General features: G+C 30.4%; 1 protein-coding gene across 1 annotated transcript; it reads right to left on the bottom strand.

The window, feature by feature from the left end:
• Positions 1-534: 534 nt before the first annotated feature.
• On the bottom strand, positions 535-19,669 carry LOC143063589 (major facilitator superfamily domain-containing protein 6-like). The gene is made up of 7 exons (XM_076235806.1): positions 17,273-19,669; positions 8,209-8,316; positions 7,254-7,415; positions 6,554-6,775; positions 5,258-5,287; positions 2,474-2,496; positions 535-1,876 (listed from the first exon to the last, which is right to left on the bottom strand). The coding sequence occupies exons 1-7, from the start codon at positions 18,957-18,959 to the stop codon at positions 1,766-1,768; spliced, it is 2,343 nt and encodes a 780-aa protein (XP_076091921.1). The 5' UTR covers positions 18,960-19,669; the 3' UTR covers positions 535-1,765.
• Between the last annotated feature and the right edge of the window lie 5,830 nt (positions 19,670-25,499).

Raw genomic sequence — 25,499 nt, 5'->3', positions numbered from 1 at the left:
TTTTATCTAATACATACCGCTGAAATAAAATCATCACGTTCTACAAGTTTTTATTGTCTGTTTTCCGTCATATGAGATTGTTTTATACAAACAGTACCGTCAATCAGACTAAGCCAAAAGGAAATGGTTCAAAAAACAATTCCTACACATTTCATCTTAGAAAATAAAAGTTCTGTAATTGAAATGAATAGGAAGTATGTGAAATACCATTTTTAATAAATAGCTTCTCGTGGAATCAGACTTCCACCAGACGGTGAATTGTACTACGGGAACAAAATAAGTAACAACTCTTCTTTGTACAAGGTGTTTTGATTTTTAAATATTTTCGCCTCGGATATCACTGAAAAAGAGGTTCTGGTGCAACAAAAGCGGTACCGTCCATGTTGTGAATTAAAATAAAACATGACGTGAACTTCTGTTGTTCGTAAGGATAAGTATTTCTTGCAAAATGGGTCTCCTTGTAACTATGGAAATGTAATTACATTTGAATAGTTTTTTTTTCCTTCAAGGAAAAATGGAAATAAGAAACACACATTCAACTTTGTAACTGTTTTGAATACAGTATAATATATTTTACATTTGCTTTCCTACTTTTTTCTAAACATTCAAAATTGTAATGCAGGTTTACATTTTTTACTTTCAACTGATATAACTAAGTGATCCTAAATGTTGTGAAAATAAATGATATACATGTACACAAACATACGAATTGTATATACAAATGGCATATATGTACATTCATACTTAAGTTGTGAAGTAAACATAGCCTGAGTTTCCTCCTCTTTAAACATTTTATAGTTTACCCCACTATTTTGTCTTGCAATTTGTTGCGACTGGTTTCTATCGATACACAACGTTGATGCCACACTGGAAGATGATCTTAACAAATATCACGTTTTCCCATGTTAATAAGCGCAAATAATTAACAGACGAATGTAAGATTTGTATAAATTTAAGATGTATGACATTTGCTCAGTGGCAAAAAACGATTTAGACAAGCTTGGCTACTAACAAAGTAAATTACAAAATAGTAATTTGATTGATTGACACTAGCTTCCATCGATTGCATTTATACTTTAAATCACCTGAAAATTATTTTAATTCTCGTTTTTTATTGTAATTTGGACGATCTAGGAGGTATAGTTTTCTTAAAACAAATTGAATATAGTAGAGATAGGTAAATAACAACTTAATCTATATATTTAGCTAAATAATAGCAGAAACTTCTAGATTTCAAACAAACTTACTGGTTTAGTTAAGTAAGGTTATGTTAAATCAGTGCTGTTACATTTATAGGCGCAATATTTGGCATGAGCTATAGTTGTCTTTCTTTAACTGTTACTACAAATAACAAAACTTGTGTGAATAAAAATTCCATAACATTTTATAATCACAATAAAGCTGGTTTTGACTAGAAAATCTGACTAAAATTTATATTGAAATCTATATGAAGTATTTGTATTTAAAAAAAAAACAAGATTCTTTCTTACGATGCCTATATTTGACAGTAAAATAATTGTGAATACTATTTGTTTTATTACTATACTATCATGTACTAATATACATATGTATCACATTGTAACAACATTATCATGTGCAATCATTCTTATTGACTCATTCATTTTTTATAAGTAGTTATACATTTTTAACAGAAAATAACTTTTGACTAATACTCTACGTTGAATATTCTATGATTGTAGTCTTTATTAAGGACCATACATATGATCATTCGTATTATATGGTTGTTGTTGGTATATCTGTGTATCTAAGGACCATACATATGATCATTCGTATTATACGGTTGTTGTTGGTATATCTGTGTATCTAATCCTGGAGGACCATCCATATAAATCCTATTTGTTCCAGTATCGAAGAGCTATAAACAAAGAAATGAATTCATTTAGTTCTTTAAATATTTTAGTTACCAATTACAAGCAAATAATAGTGAATTTGAAAATACCTATGTTTATTTGATCAAATGTACTTACAGAATAAATTTGGATGGAAATTTTTAAACGTTAATTAAAATTTACTACGGCTTGTCTGGACTCTATGCATCAGAAATTCAAAAGTTGACACAAGTGTAAAGACATAAAACAATGTATGCGTGATTCGAGAATGATACGATTTCGAGTGGTAAAACAAAAAATCTGGCAACAAATTTTCGAGAGTGTGACTTTAATAATTTACATCTGATTTGCACTGACATTTTGACCTTTCTTGTTTGTTGTCGATGCTTACTTATAAATGTTGCTCCAAATTTTCGAATAGGAGCATTCCTGATAAAGGTATATCTAGAAAAGTGCATCGACCCAATTTATGAATTGACATTCAGTCATCACTTACTGAAGACCATATGATCTATATTTGTGTATTGTGTAGTGCAATTAATCACTTAGCAGCGGTCTGGTGAAATACCCATATTTTTGAAACATCATCATTTTCCTTTAAATGACAGTGTAACTATACTCACGTCAGTATTTACGTTTTGTCCATCTATCAAAACAAATAATAAAGTTAACTTAATTAATAACATAATAAATAATGCAATACCTATTAACTAGTAAATAATTAATATTTGATTATTAATATCCGAATAATCAATGATAACAACTTCGATTTTTTCCTCGGCACATGAATAGCTACTGTAAATGAAACGTAAATAATTGAGAAGAAAATCGGTTAATGATAATCACTCGGCATGTAGAAAATATTGCATGATACTCGAAAAATAGTCAAAGACAATCATTTATGCGTAGTTCATAAAAATACTAAAAGATATGACCTTATACTTTTAGTAAGGATAAAATTTAAGAAGTAAACACAACGATATTAATCGTATCGGCACAAGGGATGACAAAATGGGATGACTTTGCTATGTACAGAATTGATCCGGAAACATTAATGTTCACACATGAATAAACTCATCATAGATACCAGGACCAAATTTTGTATATACGCCAGACGCGCGTTTCGTCTACAAAAAGACTCATCAGTGACGCTCGAATCCAAAAAAGTAAAAAAAAGGCCAAATATAGTACAAAGTTGAAGAGCATTGAGGACCAAAATTCCTACAAGTTTTGCCAGATCCAGCTAAGGTAACACTACAAAAGTTAAAAAGTCTGAAAAGACCAGTTTTTGTCTGAATTAGCATGAATTTTTACTCGACATTCTTAATTTGCCTGAATAATTTTTAAAAATTCTTGACATAGTATGAATTTGTCTAATAAGGTTCTTGATTTTTCTTAAATAGTGTCTTGACAGTATGAACATTGTCTTAAAATTTCTCGACACTTCCTGTATCATCTGATAAGAGTCTGGATTAGTCTCGACCAATTCTTGACTGTCTTAAATTTGTCTCGATATGTCTTGACATATTCTTGACATTCTTAATAATGTCTGAATATGTCTTGACATATTCTTTACATTCTAAATAATGTCTGAATATGTCTCGACACATTCTTGACAGTCTTAAATATGTCTTGACACTATCTCAACAGGATAAATTTCGCCTGAAATGTGAACAGACTTATTATTCCTGGAGTAGATGATAATTTATTTTTAATCTTTGGGAATTATTCAATTTGTTTTTATGTTAAAATAATTAATTTCATAATTTTGATGAAGAAAATTCATTTTAATTCAATTTTTCATCATCAAAATGATGATTTTCATTTTCATCTATCAACAAACTTTTTAAATTGTACTGGCATGGTCAGTCAACTGATAAGTTGTATGGCTGATTACAGGTAAATCAGTAATTTCTATTTGACAGCTGCATGTACTCTGGGGTGTGGAATACCTTAATTTTATGGGGAACATCCTGTCTATGTGTATTCCAACAGGTGACATTACACAAATTGTTCTTGTATTAAATGAATGATTTGTATATCATCATGATTTGCTCTTTATATAAACCACATTTTGGTACAATAATTATTTAATTACCATATAAACATTGAGTATTGTGAATGTTTAATGAAATATGTCTACAGTATGATTGGTTTTAATCATTTAATTTATAAGATTTAGGAATCAAAATTTGTAATTATTTAAAAACCCACATTTAAATTATTTCGTACTTAAGATTTCATAGCTATATTTGCATTTGTAATAATATTTATATGTCCAAATTTTCAATTATTTTACATGCCCAACTTTTATTTTTGTTGTAAGAAGTGTAACTTGAAACAACAGTATATCATATAAAGAAAAAGAAAATAAAGATAAAGTTATATCATGTATATTGGTCATGATTTGTAGAGCTCAGAACTGTCAAGTAAATTTTAGACACAATTCAAAATGTTCAGAATATGTCAAGCCATACTGATAAAAAATAAGAATGTCAAGAATATGTCGAGAAATATCAAGACAATATTCAAATGTCAAGAATTTGTCAAGAAATTTTAAGACAATATTCAGAATGTCGAGAATGTGTCGAGTAAATTGAATACAAATTTAATATAAATGAGAATTTGTCAAGAAAAACTAAGACACAAGTCATACTTTTGGAGAATGTCGGTAAAAGTTCATGCAAATCAAGACAAAAACTGGTCTTTTCAGACTTTTAGACTCTTGTAGTGTAATCTATGCCTGAGGTAGAAAAACCTTAGTATTTCAAAAATTCAAAATGTTGTAAAACAGTTTATTTATAAATATAACCATATCAATGATAATTCATGTCGGCACAAAAAGTGCTGACTACTGGGCTGGTGATACCCTCGGGAAAATAAATCTCCACCAGCAGTGGCATCGACCCAGTGGATGTAAATAAACTCATCATAGATACCAGGACTAAATTTTGTATATACGCCAGAAATGATATAAAGTAAATTTTCCGGTCTTGAACGGACATACGGGTTTAACGGTTTCCCGTCAGCATGAAATACGGTATCTTTATTGGAACGTGCTTGTGATTGTTTCTTTGTAGTGCTTCCAAGAAAATTTGATAACTTCAAGCGTGGCTTCGGTGAATAGGTGTCTCATTGGCAATCATACTTCATCTCTAGATAAATGATTAAATCAATATATTTCTGTGGGTAAAGTTGAATAATGTATATAAGATTACTCAGATGCTTTAAATAAGTTTAGATGGTACAATGACCTTGTCAACTCAGGGGAGAAGAATCCAATGTGCCCATAAAACGCGTAAATGACGCCAAGATTCGTTGTATATAGTACACAATTTTTGTCTGGAAATGGAATTGATAGGAAAGAAGTGTTATATTTAAGTGTAGAAGTAATGTAATATACTAACCTCCGTAAGTAGATCCATATGTAGAAGCACCTGTAATAGAAAACATCGACTGTAAACTATATATTAATATCGAAAAAGACGTGATTTTTTTTACATCTGTGTCTAAGGGCAAAGTAAGCGGAGATGGTCGTTACTACGTTAATTAACTCGAATAATGACTTTCTTATCTCCAATTCAACCGCTTTTGAGCAACCTTTTTATTAATAATGTTTAAATATATTTATTTAGAAGGTTTTGTTTAACTTCTAATTTCTCAATGCATGGAAGTCATTTATGGCTTAAAAATTTAACCTGTTATTTAGATAAGAAATACTATTAAGAGAATGCGGAGCATATCGGTAACGAGCCGTAAGCATTGCTAACACAGTGACAGCTATTTATACATTTATTATATATTACCTTCATTATTGTAGTTTTTAAAACGACCTAATTTAATTATATAACTGCGCTATCCGTGTTAAAGTTTTCTATGTTGTATTTTGAAGTTTATCTTTTGTCTTTTAGTCGTTTTTCGTATTATTCATGACATTTTCAGTTTGTTGTCTACTTATAAGTTTGACTATCACTTAGGTATCCTTCTCCTCTTTTTCTTTGGTAAAAGTGTGCTACTGCTGTAATTCACAGACAAAAGTTTATGTTTAAACTGTAACATTTTGTTCCCAACGGATATTTCATAATAGTTATCAATGGGAATTTGGTTACCATGTTTTATGTAGAATCATGACTCTTGAAGCGATATGTGAAGAAGTGCTTCGGATGACACAATATATCTCTATAAATTCATATCTTAAAACGGGAGGCGGAAGATACTATAGGAATATTCAATATCATCAACTTCAGCAGCGTTCAAACAATCTTTGTAGAACAGTGGCTTGTAATCTGGTGTTAGTTATTAGGTGAAAAGTCATATTTGCTTCACTTTTATAATGTTATTGACTAAAACAATCATTTCATTCATGTTCTATTACAAATTAAGGCAACAGTAGTATACCGCTGTTCAATTAAGCAAAAACAAATCCGAGTAACAAACCAAAAAAAATGTAGAGACCCGATACCTTAATTACTCATCGCATCCGATCAACTAGACGGTATCGTATTATCAATTAATTAGTCATAACATTTCCCTTCCGAAACAATAAAGTGGAGATATTACTGCAAAACGTATACGTATCGATGTATTTCTTTCAAATACTATCTTAATGTATATAAAATTCTGCCTGTTATTTCATATAGATTTTTTAAAATACAGCAATCTAAATAACCATATGAGATAATATGGCAAATTATCTATTTTACCTTCGTCTTTCAATCTACTACTAGACAAATCTCGTGCCATTCCAGAGGGCACTCCATGTGGAGCTAAATGTAATGTAGGCGACTCCTCTTCTAGACGTTCATGCTTCATACTAGATCCATAAGAGAAATGTGCTCTGTTTCCAAAGAAACGATTAAGACCCACATAAAAGATCAAGATTATCAAACAGGTTATTCCATAAGCTCGGAAAGTCACTCTAGTACCTGAAATTGTAATCTATTACAGTATATATTTTCGAAATGTTATAGCTTGTGAATAGATAACTTAGTTCAAATGTGCAAAAGATAAATTGATAGTAGTCCGTCGATATATTCTTCACATGCTAGGCCCGTGGTGAAAGATTGAAAAAATAGGGCTTGTTTTTGGAGGGGGTTCGTGTTTCTGTATTTAGTTTTTTGTTTTCTGTTTTATAGAGATTTTTTCAGTGTTTTGTCTTTAGACGTGGTGTTGTCTGTTTTTTTTTTCATGTTTTATTTTTTATTTGTATAATCTTCTTTTTTATACTAGTACTAGTATTATATATATATTTTCTTGTATAGTAAAATTCTTTTAATAAACGTTTAAAATATAATTTTCAGAGTGGTTCAATACATAATTCATATATCTTTTAAAAGTTAGTTAATGAAAGATCATGTCGAATTAATTATATTATCATTAAGCACACAAATGATCCATACATACCATAGCTATATACCATGATACCACCAAACACAGCACCACACCCTCTTCCTAGCCCATGGTGTAATCCTTGTAATATCCCCTGGGCAGAAGAACGTAGCTCGGAAGGAATTGCATGTGTGATGTAGGAACAACAGGCAGCCCACACAGCAGCATGGGTAACTCCTGCGTTACAAAAAAGTGTAATGTAGAAAAATGAATACGAGTATACACAAGGCAATTACTGATTATTTTAAGAAAAAGGAAAAAGTTGTTTTCAAATTTAATTGTTTTTTCACCATGTAATATGTTTTTTTGCTGTGTATTTTCGCATCGTGTATTTATTACCTCCTGAAGTTGAAGTAACATGGTAGACAGTTGAAAAGTAATAGAACAGTGTCATACAATCTGGAATCCTTTGATTTAATGATAACTTTAAAAACACAGGTTTAACTAAAAAATGAAATAGAACTAACCCTAATGTATGGCGTTTGAATATATAAGTTTACCCTGCACATTATTTCAAACAATGCAAATTTTGTTTATACCTAAATTTTCTGAAACATCATCATTTAAAACTTAAGGCAAGGACATCTGGTAAGTCTGGTGCAGAAACCAATAAGGAATTTTGGAACTATATCTCCTTGCTTCAATAAACAGTTATACAATATTGCTAGCTCCTTATTTTTCGATTTGCTCGACCTTCGACATATGAAATTTCAGGCATGGCTAGTATATTAAAAAAAATGAGCTATTATAAACAAATTTCACGTACATTTGATATTTGGAACACAGCGAGATTCTCTAGTTATAGATGAGAGCCGGTGTCAATGTTATAAATGTTTCAAAATTATATCAAATAGTGTGGTGTATTTCAATACCACTAGTTTAATGAATAGATGCTCTTAGGAAAAATGTATTTTATCTTATCTTTCTAGAGAGTGTAATGATCGTACAGAATAAATGAGTAACTACTTACCCTGTATAAGTTCAAACGGAAGCACCCACCATGGATTCTTGAGTAACGAGATATAGATAAATCTTGCAACATTTCCCAACAAACCGGCATAAAGCACCCTTATATGTCCTGCAAAAAACATTAAAGATTAATATTCATCATCAAATAAGCCTTAAGCATCCCTAAAAACAGACTGCTGCTGGCTACTTCATTGTTCATTTTGAGTTTGTCGCATCTCATGATTACAGACAACTGCATGATCAATGGATTATATATATATGACGGTTGTTATCCATTCGTTTGAAGTGTTTGAACTTTTTTTTCCATTTGATTGAGGGCTTTCCGTTTTGAATTTTCATCGGAGTTCAATATTTTACTTTTTATTTTGATTTATATATGCATCATTTGTGAAGTACATATAAACGACACTTGCCATTACCATCATGGTTTTGTTACATTGCACATGATACGATGAACGCGAAGTTTTAGGAAATATGTATTCTATCACATATTCTATAGTCGTTAATTACTGTGTCATTCAGGTCTCTTATGGAGAGTTTTTTTTCAATGGCAATCATACCCCATCTTCTTTTTTCTATATTTCATTTATAAAATCAAAATAATTACCTAAAATAAAACAAAAACATACATGTACAATGAGTTCGAAAGCTTGAAAGACTCAAATATGATTTTAGAAATCCACATTAAAACAAAAATCTTCAGACTGATATACAAGTTTCACATTCTTAATGATCATATATCGTAGACGGGAATAATATTTCAAAGATCGTTCAAAATATTAACTTAATTGTATCCAAGAAGTTTTTTCTGCGTGTTGAGTAATCGCCATACATAGTAAAAAAAATATCAAATTTAAAGTTAAAAAAGATTTGATTCTCAAAATATTATTCTTCGGTTAAGGGCAAGGCTTATATAAAAAAAAAATATGGCAATTTTTGACTGATATATGAAGAAGCGATTCTAGAAAAAGAACTCACGGTAAAACGAATAGCCTTAGTCGTAGAAATGGACTCAATATAATGAAACCAAAAACCAGACTTGCGATAACAACACTGGTACCTATTACATAACAAATTCATATAGATTGGTACCAAAAATGAAATTTATGGTGGGATAAATAGAAAACGTGCATTAACCTTACTCTACATTCAGTTTTCATCTTTACAGTATCAAATTGACATAAAACCAAGTCTTACTACATGAAAGAATTTAAATTGGTATTATCTCAAATATTACTATTTTCGTCATTAGTTGTATTTCTTCTGAATAGACTTTTATTTGGTAATAATCGATTGTGCAACGTTATCTGTTAGGAAAAATCCATTATTTTCTAGTTAATTATAAAAGACATTATAATTCCATGTTGTTGATATTAGGGATCAATGTAAGGATCACATAAGATTCTTATAACTTTTTTAGAATCTTCAAACAGCTTCCCAACAGTCTTATTGATTTTAGCACCAGTAATATAATTAGGCAAGATATTTATTTTATAAAGACTTTTAGGAATCACAATGAATAATAATCAAACTTCGCTCACAGTATTTTTTAAAAACTTATGTGATACTAATGGTAAAGGTCCATTAATTTGGAAAGATTGGTTGTTATTTCTTTAGTTCAAGTATCTAATTGTATTGGTCTTATTTGTAGAATTGTTTTATTGACAATCATAATAAATCGTGAAATAGATTCTTTCCTGGTACTCCGACTTCTTCTGCCAAAAAAAGACAATAGTGCTGAACGTGACGTTAAAGGGGCACTAGCTACGAGAGATATTAAAAATCTAAAGTTTTTGTTCAATCAATAATGAAATGAGAAAGTGAAATAATAATTCGTTTTTAGCAGCTAAAATGGTTCAATTTTGTCAAATTTAGCTAAAAAATATTGATAATGGATTATTCACTTGCAAGTGAATAATTCGACCTCATTAACTTTGTATGCATGTGAACTTCAATTTAACCCTTTAACTAGAGATGGACAACGCATGCATTGTACGTGTACTGGTTATTTAAAGGAAAAGAATGTCAACATTGAAAGTAAAACAAAGGTAAATCATTTGATGACTGATTCGACCCACAATTTGTTTTTCTTATACAGGTAAAAACTATGAGAAACATATATGTTTAATCTATAAAATAAAATTCAACAGACCTATAAAAATCCAATTGCACGAGTTGGCTCAATCTATTTATATCTATATTAATATTTTCATCGTTTATATGGTCATCTGAGGTCAACTCGATATTTAATTAGATGGCGTTTAGACTAAAATACACACGAAACGAAACTACATATTATCGATCCTATGCTCTGTAAACTGTTTACTTTAGACTTTTGATAGTTTGGATAAATTTTTTATATTGTTATAAATAAAATATGAGAATTTGAGTTAAATCAGTGAACATGAATTTGACAGCTGGTGCCCCTTTAAACATGGACAGTCAATCAATCAATCAGTGGATCATAGTCTCTTTTTTTTTTTAAACATTATAATCTTAATATTCAAAAATTGTTTATTACAAAAACTCAAGATTTAAGCTGCTCTTGCCGTACCCTGTAACACCCAACTGAATATACCCAGGGAATGATCAATTGATTAGATTTATTGATATATACATTTTGTAAAGTTTACACTAGAATAAAAAAAAATATTCCTTGATTATGTTTTTTTTTTTTATTTTTAGTAACATTGGACTCCTTATCTTTTATTTATTGGTGTTTTCTCTTAGTATATCCATTCACCAAAAAAAAATTTCTGCTCAGACGCATAGTATGACTTATGTATAGAATAACTAAGTATAGTAATTATAAATCGATAATATTCTTAAGAGAGGTGATTTATTACTGATATGACTGTCTACCAGAGATTTTTTGCATCATGAGTAATACGACATGCGCTAATAGTTTACTTTAGCTTTACTCTTCAAAACCATTAGAGTTCCTCTCCCCCAAAGTATCATGTAATTTTTTATGCGTTGTTAAATTTTAATTGGGTGGTATTCGATTTATTAGCAATTTAAATATCACCATTGCAAATTATGTATTACCATGTTTAACAAGAAAAGATGTTGAAAGCAAACTTTTCGGCTAGTTCAAATGGGCATCGTGTTCAAATTAAAAAAATGATTGATTAATTGGTGAACGGATGTTTCACTCTCAGCATCAAATACGACATACGTTTTTTTAGAATATAGAAAATGAAATTAATAAGTTAGACATGTATTTGATATACAACATGAATAAATGAATAGATAATATACAAACAATGAATTATTATTGAAAATCTAACGTTAACATAATAGCCTGACAGTATTTAGATATGTGTTCGATATCTAACGACCAAATAAGTCTATATCAATCGCTAATCACTCAATACGTTGACGCTATGGCGACAATCTACTCAACTACGTATCATTGCCAATATTATTATTAGTTATCTGTTAAAATATTATCATTTGGGAATACACCAGTTTAATAACTATAACGCATATATCCAAGAACTGGATATTGCCGGATTAAAAACATCAAAAACAGAGTGTTCATTCGACGAAAATTCAGAAACCATTAAATTGTCAATCAATTATTTTTTTGTATTCGGTATTTGTATCGAAAATGCTATTTTCTTCGTTATAAAGTACTAGGTCTACATGTATAAAGTGTACTTGCTTGCACTTGTGTGTGAACGAAAAAAATAGATAAGCAAAAATTAGAATAGCGTTGATCATGGGAAATCCTGGATAAAGAAAAGGTGGGTGTCACAACAATGATTTCAGCGATCAATTGCAGATGCTTTGTTTCAAAGGGGAAAACATGGTTTATGATTAGACTGACTTCAAAGCAACAGGCTATCAAAATGGACTAAAAAATGATACTTAGATTTAAGGTTCCACTTAAGTCAAAATATAGGACACTGCATAAACATTAAAACTTTGCCTGTATTTTTCAACATAAAATGAATAAAGTCCTACATTACATGTAACAGTATTCATTCATAACAATTTTAAACAAATTAAGTCGTCTAGTAGGCCTCAGATTTTTTTGGAAAATTTAGTGTTCACCCCCAAAACCGGTTTTACCATAACACAAAAAATTCATTTTTTTTTTAACAATTTACACAGTGTGTATATGTTACGTATGTTTAAATGAACATATGTTTCCATAGTTCAGGACTTTACAAATACAGGCAAAGTTTTCATGTTTATGCAGTGTCCTATATTTTGACTTTTGTGGAACCTTGATAACAGCATGTGTGTTGTATATATATTGGTACACATGTGAATTAGTATTATTGGGCTCCCAGTAGGATTTTTGTAGTGCAATTAATTGTATATGTCTTCATACAGTTTTGATCTGTTTCTGTAAAACTTAATCAAACATAGTTTTTTTTTGCCAATAATGTATTGGATTTATCTTAAAAAATTCTATTTGCATCATAAGTTATATTCCCGTTGTAAGCGCTTTTGTTTGTTTATAATCGATTATGCAACGGTTTTTTTCAATATTTTCAAAGTTATTTGTGTTTCGTGATATTCAAGTGATCGATATAAAGATCGCATTGGTGATAGAACCTTAAACAACTTTTAGACAGTCATATTGATTTTTAGCACCAAGATTCGCAATACAGATATATATAAAAAATAGAGAATGACAAGGAATAACTACTCCGACAATAATGCATTAATTCTGTCATAGTCTAGGTTTATTTATTATTTAGCCTATTTGTATTTCGAAATATCTTTAATATTAAGATTGATTAGATGATAGCAATTGGTTACACAACCATTATCAATATTTCTGCATATTAAAGACCTGATCAAAATATTGATAAATTCAATAGGTTATGTCTTTAAAGTGGACAAACCGGAATAAAAGACGGAACTTTATACTGCCAGTAGGAAAAAAGGGTTTGTCACGTGGAAGCAAATTCATTTATCGTACAAAACTTTACGCTATGTCCTATGCACATTGTAATCCTGGCCTACAAAAGACTTATCAGTGACACTTGAATCGAAAAAAGGAAAATGACCAAATAAATTACGAAGTTGAAGAGCATTGATGACCAAATTATTCTCAACTTTTTGCAAAATACAGTTAAGGAAATCTATTTCTGGTATTAAAAAAATAATAAAAAATCTTAGTATTTAAAAAATTCAAAGTTTTATAAAACTGGTAAATATGACATTACTGTCATTATGTATTAGGAGGTTACGTGAACTGAATATGACTATTTTAAAGATTTTATGCGTTTTGTGAGCAACAGGACAGGTCCCATAAGTATTAATACTTATACATACAACAAAGTCAATATAACGACCACAACAGTCTATGTCAATTGGTTATTACTTAACATGTAAATGTTGTCTATTCCACTTAATGTAATTGTAAATAATTAATTGTTTTTCGAAGTATCATATATATATAGTTGTCAATAGTCATGTTTTATGAAGTTCACACATAAACCAATGATTTGTTATACGTCGATGGATAATTTCAAGTAGTGACCATGATGGCCCATTTGACACCGGAAAAAGGTAAATGGCAGTAAAAGTCAACGACAGCAACCTAATTGCCAAGATACCTCTATAATGTCTCAATAACATTCAAGTGTTATTGATAAATAAACAAAAGATGATAATCAATTTTACAGCTATACACCGTCACGACTAAAGTCGTATTTTGTGTATTTTTTGTTACTTCATTTTATAAGATATTGAGTAAATATGACTTATTCTAAGTTTTAAAAAATCAACCCAGTGACCTCCTACTATTTTCATATCTTTACACGGAAGTGTGAATCAATTATATAATCTTGTTAAACAAAATTATATGAATAAGTTTGTCAGACATTGCTAATTTAGTCCCTAAAAAGTCGTATTTATGACTTTCATGCTGCATTTAGTATCATATGACGTTCTTTTGATTATCTCTTATAACAGGCATCATAAAATTGATCGAATTTATATGCCCCATGGGATGCAGGAGGTAATATCAATGTGTCTAGTCTTCCGTTTAATAACATTTATACTATCAGCAAATAAAAATCAGAAAAAAAGACGAGATAGAACAGCTAGCGATTCATATGGTCATACAAGTTATCCATTTGATGACAGAAAAATAGATGCAATTTCTAATTTATTTCGAATCCATCTTCTTAGAGGGTACCTTTTATTGTTTTATCAAAACACATTACTATGTTTATAATAAGTAAGAGAAAAGACAAAATATTTTCGTATTACTACTACATGTATATAAATTAGATAAGAATCGTCTCATATGCCAGATATTAGTGACTAACAAAAGTTAACCAAACAAAATACATATTTAAATTCCAAATGTTATTCTTAAATTTCAAATTGAAGGACATTTTGCAATAAGGAATGCTGATATATGTACCACTAAAATTTGGTTTAAGTCTGGAATATTATTATTCTGTTTGTTTTGATTAAGACAGACTGAGTATGTAACTAAAATTGCAAATTAAACATTTATAATGCACAGCATATATTGTCTTTTAAAGTATACACATTAACTTATAATTGTAGTAAAGAAGAAATTGACATTAAATTGAAATAAAACTAAGGAAATTAGTTCCACGTCTTTGTGAAAAACGTCATCAGTTATGTATAATTTAAGCAATTATAATTGCTTTCATGTACAATAAACGACACAAAATTGATATTGAGCACGATCATTCTTATTTATGTTGCTCAAATACTTATAAACTCTTTATTATGATATTTATTGATTTTACTCCCAAAATACATTGTGTTAATGACGTAGTTATTTGATAATTATTTAGTTAATGCATTATGCTGACATTTTTAATACGTTTATTCTCACTGTAACATTGTGTTAATGACATAGTTATTTGATAATTATTCAGTTAATGCATTATGCTGACATTTAATACTTTTATTCTCACTGTAACATTGTTTATTAAGACTTCTATGATTATCTAGGATAAGTCCCATTTTTTCTTTTGAAAATCTTTTTATAAGAACAAATGGAATAATAGGAAAAGTGACATCTGTTATGTCGACCAAAGTTTAAAAAAAAGAATCCTGTTAAAAAATGCACAAGAGGTAAAGAAGGGAACACTAGTATAACTGTGTTGCTTCACAAAAAAAGAACGGTAGCGTCTAGATTCTACACACTTGGTAAAGCAGGAAATGAAAATATACGTTAACATTCATGCATTTCTGCAAGAAACATACACAGGAACTTCTATTAGTTGTTTAAAAACATTCAAATTGTTACTTAATATAGTCGTATGTTTCGGGATGTAAAGACTTGTTGCACAATAAGCACGTGGCAATTGTTTACATACACTTTCTACATTTTACACGTGGTCATGTTATAGGAGCTTTTTGATTGGATGCAGCGAGTTTCGACTGCAACCAATAAAAATCATTACCGAATTCTATCTCAGTCCGCCAAGGGTGGAGAGGAGGGAAGTGGATCGTAACCCTAGGCTAGCGAAGATGGCAAACGAATGGCTTTAGAATAAATGTGTTTATTTAATTTCCAAAGCAAAGACCCTTTGAGTACATCAATATAGACACTACGACTTGGGGAAACACTTGCTGTTATGTAAAAGTAAACCGTGTTAATTTTATATCAATATTTAAAATAATCAGTAAATCCTTAATCAGTCACACATATCCAACAGTTATGTTCTTATGAAGCCATCCATTTATAAACCCCGTGTTTGCAAGCAATATTTCAGTTTCTATATTGATTTCTTGCTTTCATTCTTTGCATTGTATTGATTCACAGAGAAAGTGGACGACATTGATTCAATTTCATTTCAGACTCCCACATCATAATTTAGTATCTATAGACAGAGAGAACTTGTACATTAAAATGACAGTGATAAACTGAACAGAATTGATCATCTATACTTTTGCGTCGATTAACACTTGTAAAAAATATTACAAACAACAAATGGATTGACCGTTTCCGCTGAAGTCATCCCACACAAGTTGGTTTTATTAGCTTTACAGATCATATATTTAACATACTATTTGAGGAAATCTTCTTTCTCAGAGATATTTAAAATGGCAGTTTTGACACGTGATCCGCTTTTATAAGATTTGAGATACGGAGGGCAGTAAAAAGAGTCTGGATATGGTTTACAGAATATAGATTGACTGATTGTTGGTTTTCAGAATACAGAATAAAGCATTTAAAAGAATGAGCTATTTAATATACAGCATACTTTAATTTATTAGATTACAGTATACATGACATATGCATACTTATGTTGTAAAATATTATAACTACTAAATAACATTAACAGTACCAATTGCAATCCGTATTTTCATTCCAGTACTAACCGATTCATTCGTGGTTTGATTCACCAATCCTCTATTGTATAATGCGTTATTAACGGATATGACTCATCTATTTGTTAAGGGAAGAACACAACCAGTTTCGTTATTTGAGCAAGAATTACTGACCCTTCCATGGCACGAGAGTTATTCACAGGTTTTTATGAGGATCGTGTAGCTCCAGTTTTCTGTGTAATGATTTATGGAATTTGTGTCTTTTGTCGTTTTGGAGAGAGTGCATGCGTTTCTCTTTTAGTATAGTTTTTTTCTGTATTGTCCCTTTGGTGTCTCCTGTTGTTTTTTGCTTTTTGTGGCACTCAGGCGAATGTTGTGTGACGCTTTGAGGTGAAACTTAATCATAAACTTTACATTTTTTCTTTTAAACATTGTTTAACGACATGTTAGATTGTCATTTATATTGTGAACTGAAATCTTTAAAACAAAAGCTTGTGTTAAGGTTTCTCATTTTATCACATAATCAGATTTTCAAATGATAACAAATATCATTTGATATTCCAAAAAAGGGCACTTAGTACAAAGCGGGAACAAACTGTAATCGATTTTTCGCTTCTATTCTCTTCTTTTAATTGCTTTGAAATTGACAGAATTGCTTACACCCACGAACAATACTCGTATATGCTACCTACACTAATTTAAATGTCAAGTTGTCCACATGTTTCATGTGATGTGAAGGGAATATACGGCGTTTTTGAATCTAATTAACAAATACTTACCAAAAGAAGAAATTATTTTACGACTAAAGAAGAATGCTAGCAATTCAGACACATGATTGAGTATAGAGGCCACACCAAATAATGTAGGACTTCCACCAATGTCTTGTAAGTGCCAAAACAGGAAAGTGAATATCAAACCAATACCAAATCCCATAAACCAAGCCACAAATAGTACTGAAATATACTTGAATGTTGCAAGCATCTTTATAACAGCAATCCATTTTCCTAAAAATGGTTCTTCAATGGCATCGTCTGTTGGTTTATATACAGCATCAGTGACCATATCTGGGCGCTTGTCAAGAGATATTTGACAGTCATTAACTTCCTGTTGCCCTTCCGGTTGCTCCGATGATTGCTTTTGAACAGCAGCTTTTGATTCTAAGTAGTTTATATCACTGTCAGCATCGTCGAAGAGCGGTCCAGAATGAGGACGCTTCTCGCCTGTGATTTTCTCCATCACCCTATCTTTTACCCGAACTACAATTTCCATAAGTTGAATGTCTCGACCGCCTTGATGGTGTCTGAATTGGAGCTGAGTTGCAGTTATCAAAGCACAACTCATTAAGACAGAAAAGACGGCAAAACAAATTGTATAGTTCTTTTCGGCAATGTGCTTTATACCACATGGATGATCTGGAAATGTTGATGAATGGTCTAACGCAAGACCAACGAAAAACATTGCTAGACCCCAACCTAGCGAGCCGAACATACGTTGACGACCATAATTGTCAATATCTTCACCGAGATATTCAAGTGTTACTGAATCGACAAACGTAATGGCCGGTGCACTAAAGAATTCGCCAATGACAATCAATAAAAGTAAAGTGAAAAATGTGTCCTGCACGTCTTTCTTGTCGTAATATATAGAACTAAACATAGGTTTGATAGAATCGTCAGATTTTCTATTTATCGTTGTTGTCTCAAGACCCTGTGTTGGCTTAGTGGTTGACATGTTTAGAAGTTTGTGCATTCCTTTATGGACCTGAACAATAATCGGGTGGTGGGTACTACCTTTTATTTCTGATGACTTATTGATGTTTTGAAGTACACTGTGAATGCCTTTGTATACATGATGAGCTACTGTATGTATATGAGGATGAATAGTAGTCTTACTTGCATGAATTCCGACTATGTCAACTGGTTGAATCGTAGTTGAGCTCGGTATGATCTTGTATCCGGGACCTTGATTAAGAGCACGTTTATACCTGAGGACATATCCAGGTGGTATCGCATGAGTGGCATTTCCAGTCAAACAATGGTCATGGGGTGGTTTAACAAATGCTATAGCAAGAGTGAATACTATCCAACACAACAACGAGAATAGAAGCAGTTCTTTGGCTTTTCTGTACCTGTCAGCAAGACTTCCCCAAAATGGAGCACTGCAAAATTCTATAAATGGTCGGAATCCCATTAAAAGACCACTCTGAGTCGGATTCATAGCCAACTGCTTGAAGTAAATTGCAAGCAGTGGGAAGAGTGATCCAAATGCCGCGAAGAAAAAGAAGTAAAATAATTTGCATATCAATAAATCTCTATTTACATACGTGAAAAGTGTATCTATAAGATCACGCTTTGGTTTCTGATTATTATATCCGGAATCTAACGAATGAACTTTATACTTTCTACTTTCTCTAGACGGTGATCTTTCCTCTGCGTCACTTTCATCCGAATCAAATTCCAGTGCCATGTCGAATTTTTGTTAATCCTATAAAGATATTTTTATTCGAAAAGTGCTACACTTACACAGATTATTTCCTGACCGTTTCAATCAAGTTAGATAATTGCTAGCGCATAACTCTCAATGAATTTTCCAATATCTGGTGCGAAAATGCTTTCAAATGTTTATAGTAGTCAAACGTCGGTTATTAAATGTAAAATTGATCCTGTTTATCTTCTAAGATTTTTCTTGATTGCATTCAAGTCTAATAAATCCCACACAATATGTCCAAAAAGCTTCAACATAGCTTTAACATTGCAGCAAAACTGTTTCAATACAGATTAAAACAATATTGCACATAGTAAACTATTGTAGTCTGTAGCACACTGTATGAACGCGTAAATCAATGCATAATAATATGACTTTTTGTAAGAGTTTCGTCCGTATGCAATAGAAATTTTATATATGTAATCTTTTCCTAATTAGCTGGTCGCACTGTTAAATCACTTGTCAGGAAAAGATATTTTGAAAGCCTGTAAACTATCCTGTATTCAAATTGTAAACTCTGAAACTGATCAATATGTTTCTGTAGCGAAATACCAATAATCAAGCCTGATTGATCATCTAAGTCGACTAGATTCTTTCTAGTATTGATTTGTTTGGAACCTTTTACAAACGCGGCAAGGACGTTATTAATGCTGAGTGTTCACAACTGACAAGAAAATTCAAAATCACTATATTTTGGGAACTGCTATCGCAAAGAAATGGTAAAACATTCAATGTACATCAGTAACATTGATTTTTTTGTTGCCCAGGATTATTGAGTTTCTACCGGCGAGAAGCGGAACTTTGTGTGACAAAACATATTCTGGATGCTATCGATAAATATTTTGTTCATCTTTATCCAGTTTAATTATAAGAAGACGTTATTATTAGACATTTATTTGTATTTGACTTCTATGTTTGTTCCATTGATTTTGCATAAAAAGATTAAACAAGATGGAACAAATCGAAAAATAATTAATGACTTTTTTTGCACATATTTCACATTTCAAACCAAGTTCTAAAAATTGATCTTGACTTAAATAACATTCGATGCGAATTGTGTCTATATATAACAAAGATTTACAATATAGCATGTTATAATTCTTTCACTAAATGGTCCGTTTAATTGGATTTGTGATTTCACCGAAACGTGTATTTTGTTACAGAAACAGAAACAAACAAACAAAACGTTGTAACAGGAATCGATCGCAAACAATTCAAATCGTCTTTATTTTCTTATCTTGGTCCTTTCATCCTTTCAGTTTTCTTTTTTAAAAAGTAATTCGTCATATGTATGAATAGTAGGTTTTTCTTCGATTTTTTAGCAAAGTTTTACAGTTGCAACAGTGATACGAAGTAGTGCATGGTGTTTAAACTTTCACCTGTCACCTTCCTTTACGTCTAATCATCGGAAAAGCAAAGAATATGAGCTTTGATTAGACAAATGAATTTTTGATCTTAGAAGTTGTTTTTGTAGTTCTTTCTCGGTGTTGTGTAAAAAAAATTAAAATTCAGACATAGTTAAGAAACAAAGCATAAGTTCGGGGAGATGGGGTAAGTTTTTTTTAAAGGGTGTACAATAAGAGGAAAATTCAAAGGGGTGTAATTATAGTTTGTTTATTACATCTTCTTTTCTACGTGTAAATTCAATACGCTAATTTTTCGTTGAAACCAAACAGTAACAATCACTTTCCAAAAAGCATAAGACATTTCATTTGAAAACCTACAACGAAATTTAATTAATTGAAACTGTAATAGAAATAATTTTTGAAATACTAAGGCTTTTCTACCTCAGGCATAGATTACCTTAGCTGGATTTGGCAAAACTTTTAGGAATTTTGGTCCACAATGCTCTTCAACTTCGTACTTTATTTGGCCTTTTTAACTTTTTTGGATTCGAGCGTCACTGATGAGTCTTTTGTAAACGAAACGCGCGTCTGGCGTATATACAAAATTTAGTCCTGGTATCTATGATGAGTTTATTTATATCCAATCTATGGACCACCTGCAGACATTTCATAAAGTAATTGAAATAGTTCTCTAACACGAAGATCATGGTACTATCCTCCTTTGGGTCACCAAATTTAGTTCATCATTTCAACATAAAGGATAAGCAAGGGTTTTCCTGCCAGAACAAGACTATATTTCATTACCATAGTTAACCATGATAATTGGAGTACAAACGAGAAGAGAAATAAAAATATTGTTTAATACCATATTTATTCTAATTTGATACAATGTTATAAATCCATGTTTGCTTTTTTTCAACAGCCACCATACATAAAAGAAACAGTGGATCAATTATTCTTTATCATTGATTAAAGTTATTCTTAACTGAATAATGGTTCATTATAGAAATACTTATAGTGACCTAAAGTTGTTAACGTCTATTTCATTTAATCTCTGGGGGAGAGTTGTTTTATTGGCAATCATATCTTCGTATTTATAACTGTACTGATTATTACATAGATCAATTACATGATCCTCTAAAAAGCAAAGTATGACCAATGAAGAAACAGAAAAATGAAAAGAAATACAGACTAACATAAGAAAAGACTGAATAAAAGACTATTGTTTTGTTGGGATTATTTTTTAATAACCTGGCCCCGATTTTGATAAGAGGAAAAAACAAAACAAATAACTGGACTATATAGATGCTAATAATATTATGTCGTTCAGTTAAGTATATGAAATGTATGATGTTAATTTTATTTTTTTTGGCTGATAATTAGATTTAAAAACGAAAAAATATTCTTGCTATGGATTGACTAAACAAAATCTTGCTTTGCATGCTGAAATAAATATGGCTTGATATAAAAGTCTCAATACTAGAATTGAAATAACACATACATATGTCTGTTTCATTTTATTTTAATTCATTACCAATTTTCTAATTATATCTTTTTTTTATATAAATTTAATTAAAATATATAACAATACAACAATAATTATAAATTATATACACTATTCATTTCATTAATTCATTACAATAATAAAAAATATCACAAACCTTGTCCAACATAATTTCCTTCCCCCGTTTTCCTTATTTATATGTATTTTAACAATAAACAATACACACACACACAGTAACTGAGTACAGGGAATGATAGGGTCTTTTTATTTACAGATGCAGAAATAGCACCCACTCATTTAAAATATGGTAGAAACATCCTTTATTTAGTTTGCAATTTTAAAGAAAATCTGAACCAAGCTTATTGAAAATTGAAAAAAATACTGTAAATTCATAAATTATTGCATTGGTTTAAAAATGGGAATTATGCCAGTGGGTGGTTATCACAATAATAAGACTTGCGATCTGATATTTAATGCATATTTGGAGATTTCCTAATATGGCAATAATTTATTTCATTTGTTTGTCCCTTCTTAAAAAATTTAAATGATAAATTCAAACACTCTGACTTTTACAAATAGAAGATGATATTTGTATGCACAAAAAAGAAAGTATGGCACCATACATATCTTGGACAATCATATAAGATGCATACAGGTTTAGACTAATAAAGCTTCAAACATGTATATAAAATTGACAGACTTTCTACACATAGTTTGTTTTTTCACCAGTTCAGATAATGTTACTATAAAATTTTAATCCTGGTATCTATGATGAGTTTATTATAAGACATCATCATTGTTATCATTTTACACATTTAAAATAACAAGATTGAAAAAAATACTAATTTGACATTTTCTTAAGTTTTGCTTAAAATTCAGGTTGTTCAACAAAAAATGTAAGACAAAATTCTACAATATTAATATTTATACTGTATATGATAGGCAGAAGAATATTATTTGTTAGATATATAAAACTCTTTGATTTTAGAAATTCAAGAGGTCAACAAACTTAATTCAGGGTAGCTTCTTCTACATAACATTTACATCAATTATATAAAAGATTCTCACAGATTTTCACACTAATCAAAGATATAAAAAATGTTTATCGTTGACATAATTTTTTTTTACACTTTAATGTCAAAGGAAGGTGTACATGTGAGAGCCCTCAGAATGATATTGTTTTTTATATTTAAAATTCAAAGGGGCATAATTCCCTGGAGGTTTTATTTTTGATGAAACTGGTCCTGAATGTAAATTATCATTTTTAATTTTATGATGATAGAATTTAACAAAGGAAAAAATTTGACAAAGATTACAGGAATATCCTGAGATGACAGACAATGAAAGTCGTCAGATGACAATATCTCATACGTACATATTACAATGAATGTGCTAACAGGTCCTTCAATAAGCTTGAGCTACGTTAAATAAGTTTCAACTTGCTGGATTTTTGTGTATGCTGGGTAATGCTATCTGGACCATGTGCTATAAAATCTTTTTTGTATATTTATTTTTACAATAGAGTCTGATTTGGTCTGTCTTATTTTCTATTAATTCCTGTTCTCATTTTAGTATATAATAACTGAATCTTGAAATATGTATCTTATTATCAAATTTAACAATTTACATAGAAAGAAGGGATGGGAGTGGTTGTAATCTGGATTCCCTAAAAATAAATTAATCTTGACATCTCACAAAATAAACAGTGAATACTGCAGTCCCAAAAAATGAAATCATCCATTCTCCAGTCCAGATAAGTGTAAATTCCAATCCCCAAAAGTGTAAATCCCAAATTTCAACAAATATAAAAGCCCTTCATCCACTTCTTAAAAAGGTCCTTCAGGCCTTGTAGAAGAAGGTAATTGCAAGAATTTATTTCCAAAATGTTATGTCTGGAACATCATATTTTTGTCTTTATCCCAGCTTTATCCAACATTACATACCAATGACCTAAATAAGAACATTCATCAATCTCTGTATTACTTAAAATTCACTCCTGTCTCCGCCTGTCTCTTAATTCCCAATCACATTACAAATTTACATAAAACACTTATTAAAATTCAGTATTACATAACAAAAAGATGTGACAGGAAACTAACTGCTCATTGTCAATGCAATTATATCTCTAGAGAATTCAATTAGATGATAATTATTCAATGATCAACAGAATGGAGAAATCAATAGAGTAAAATGCATTATTAACTAATTCATGATCTTTAAATGATGCATACAAATACAGAAATCATAAAATCATAATGTACTGCTCTATAAAAAGACTGATAGTTAATTGTTAATAACAGTTTATTTTCAAAATAAAATTATTCTTTATACAATATAAAAGAACGACCATTTAAGGTGGTACCCAACACTTTCACTAAAAATAATTTGGCTCGTTTAATTTTCATAAAATTTTGTCAAAGTATTTACTTTTCTTCCTAAAAAAAAATTTTGAACCAACCGTTTTGTCAGAAATATTACACTGGTTATATAGCAATTAAACAGAAACCAATTTTGATCATTGAGAAGCTTAATATTCCTTTTACAACACAAAGTAATTAAAACGTTTAGCTGACTTTACAGAGTTATCTCCCTGTAGTGTTAGGTACCACCTTAACTTGCAGGGGAATTATGGTTTTTTCCTTAAAAATATAATTTCTGACTAAGACAAAAAACCCATACCCCCTCCATCGCCCACACCCTTGAAACTAAATGATCGATCCTGAAGACCAATCTCATATAGCTACCTATGATATAAAAATTTACCCTTACTGTTATGACTAAAAATTCCTGTGATGTTACCCATTTTATTGTTGCTTTTCTTCATCATATCTCTATAAACAATACAATATAGCACCAACTGAATCAATACGAGACATCTAATCACAACAAGTAAATAAAATTATATATTTAAAAATCTATCAATCAATGATACATATTTCATTAAAAACAATTTTTGAGTCTTCCTTGCCAACTTGCAGAACAGTCAATTTATGCAAAAGATTCCGAAAATAATTTTAGAATATAAACTGACTAATTTTTTGTTAAAATAATATAGATAAAATACACTGTGCACCATTTTTAACTTGAACTTTATAAAATTTCCATATTCAGTGAACCATGAAATCTGAGACAAAACCTTTACTTGGAATATATATAAAAAATGTTCACATCCTAATGAATTCAACTGTGAACTAAGTTTCAAGTTGATGTGTCCATATATTTATGGTTAACTACCCAAAAACCAAATCTGTAACCTGATGTAGGACAGACACACTGATTAGAAAGTATGTCCCCCTACTATCATGAGCAGGGAATACACAATTTATTACATTATACAAAAGAAGGGATAATAATAATGTAATCTAAAACATTCATCTGCTCTCATCTGCAACCAACTCTAACTTGTCTTTTTAATAATTATAGTGGCCATATGCATATAGACATGTTTCTAATTTCTGTTTTATGAATGAAGTGCTGTGGTTGGCCTGGGGTAATTTTGGGGCAGTTTTTTTATATGACATTATAACATCAAGATTTTTGCTTTGTGGCATCAAATTTGCAAGGGAACAATTGGCTTTTGGCCATTTTATCTTTTAAGTCATACATTTTCAGTGTTTTGCACAGTTTGCTTAAATGATTTCAATTCATTTACAATTGAATTTCAAAGCAATA

Source organism: Mytilus galloprovincialis, chromosome 2 (assembly GCF_965363235.1).
Source record: "Mytilus galloprovincialis chromosome 2, xbMytGall1.hap1.1, whole genome shotgun sequence".
Taxonomy (NCBI): Eukaryota; Metazoa; Mollusca; class Bivalvia; order Mytilida; family Mytilidae; genus Mytilus; species Mytilus galloprovincialis.
This window is presented reverse-complemented; position numbering and strand designations above follow the sequence as displayed.

Bases quoted from the DNA above. Each gene is read 5' to 3' on its own strand.
- LOC143063589 (XM_076235806.1), bottom strand. From the start codon at position 18,959: ATGGCACTGGAATTTGATTCGGATGAAAGTGACGCAGAGGAAAGATCA. The intron at 6,776-7,253 runs GTATGTATGGAT...TTACAATTTCAG, and splicing joins TATCATGGTATATAGCTATG to GTACTAGAGTGACTTTCCGA. The intron at 2,497-5,257 runs GTTAGTATATTA...TTGTTTTGATAG, and splicing joins ATATGGATCTACTTACGGAG to ATGGACAAAACGTAAATACT.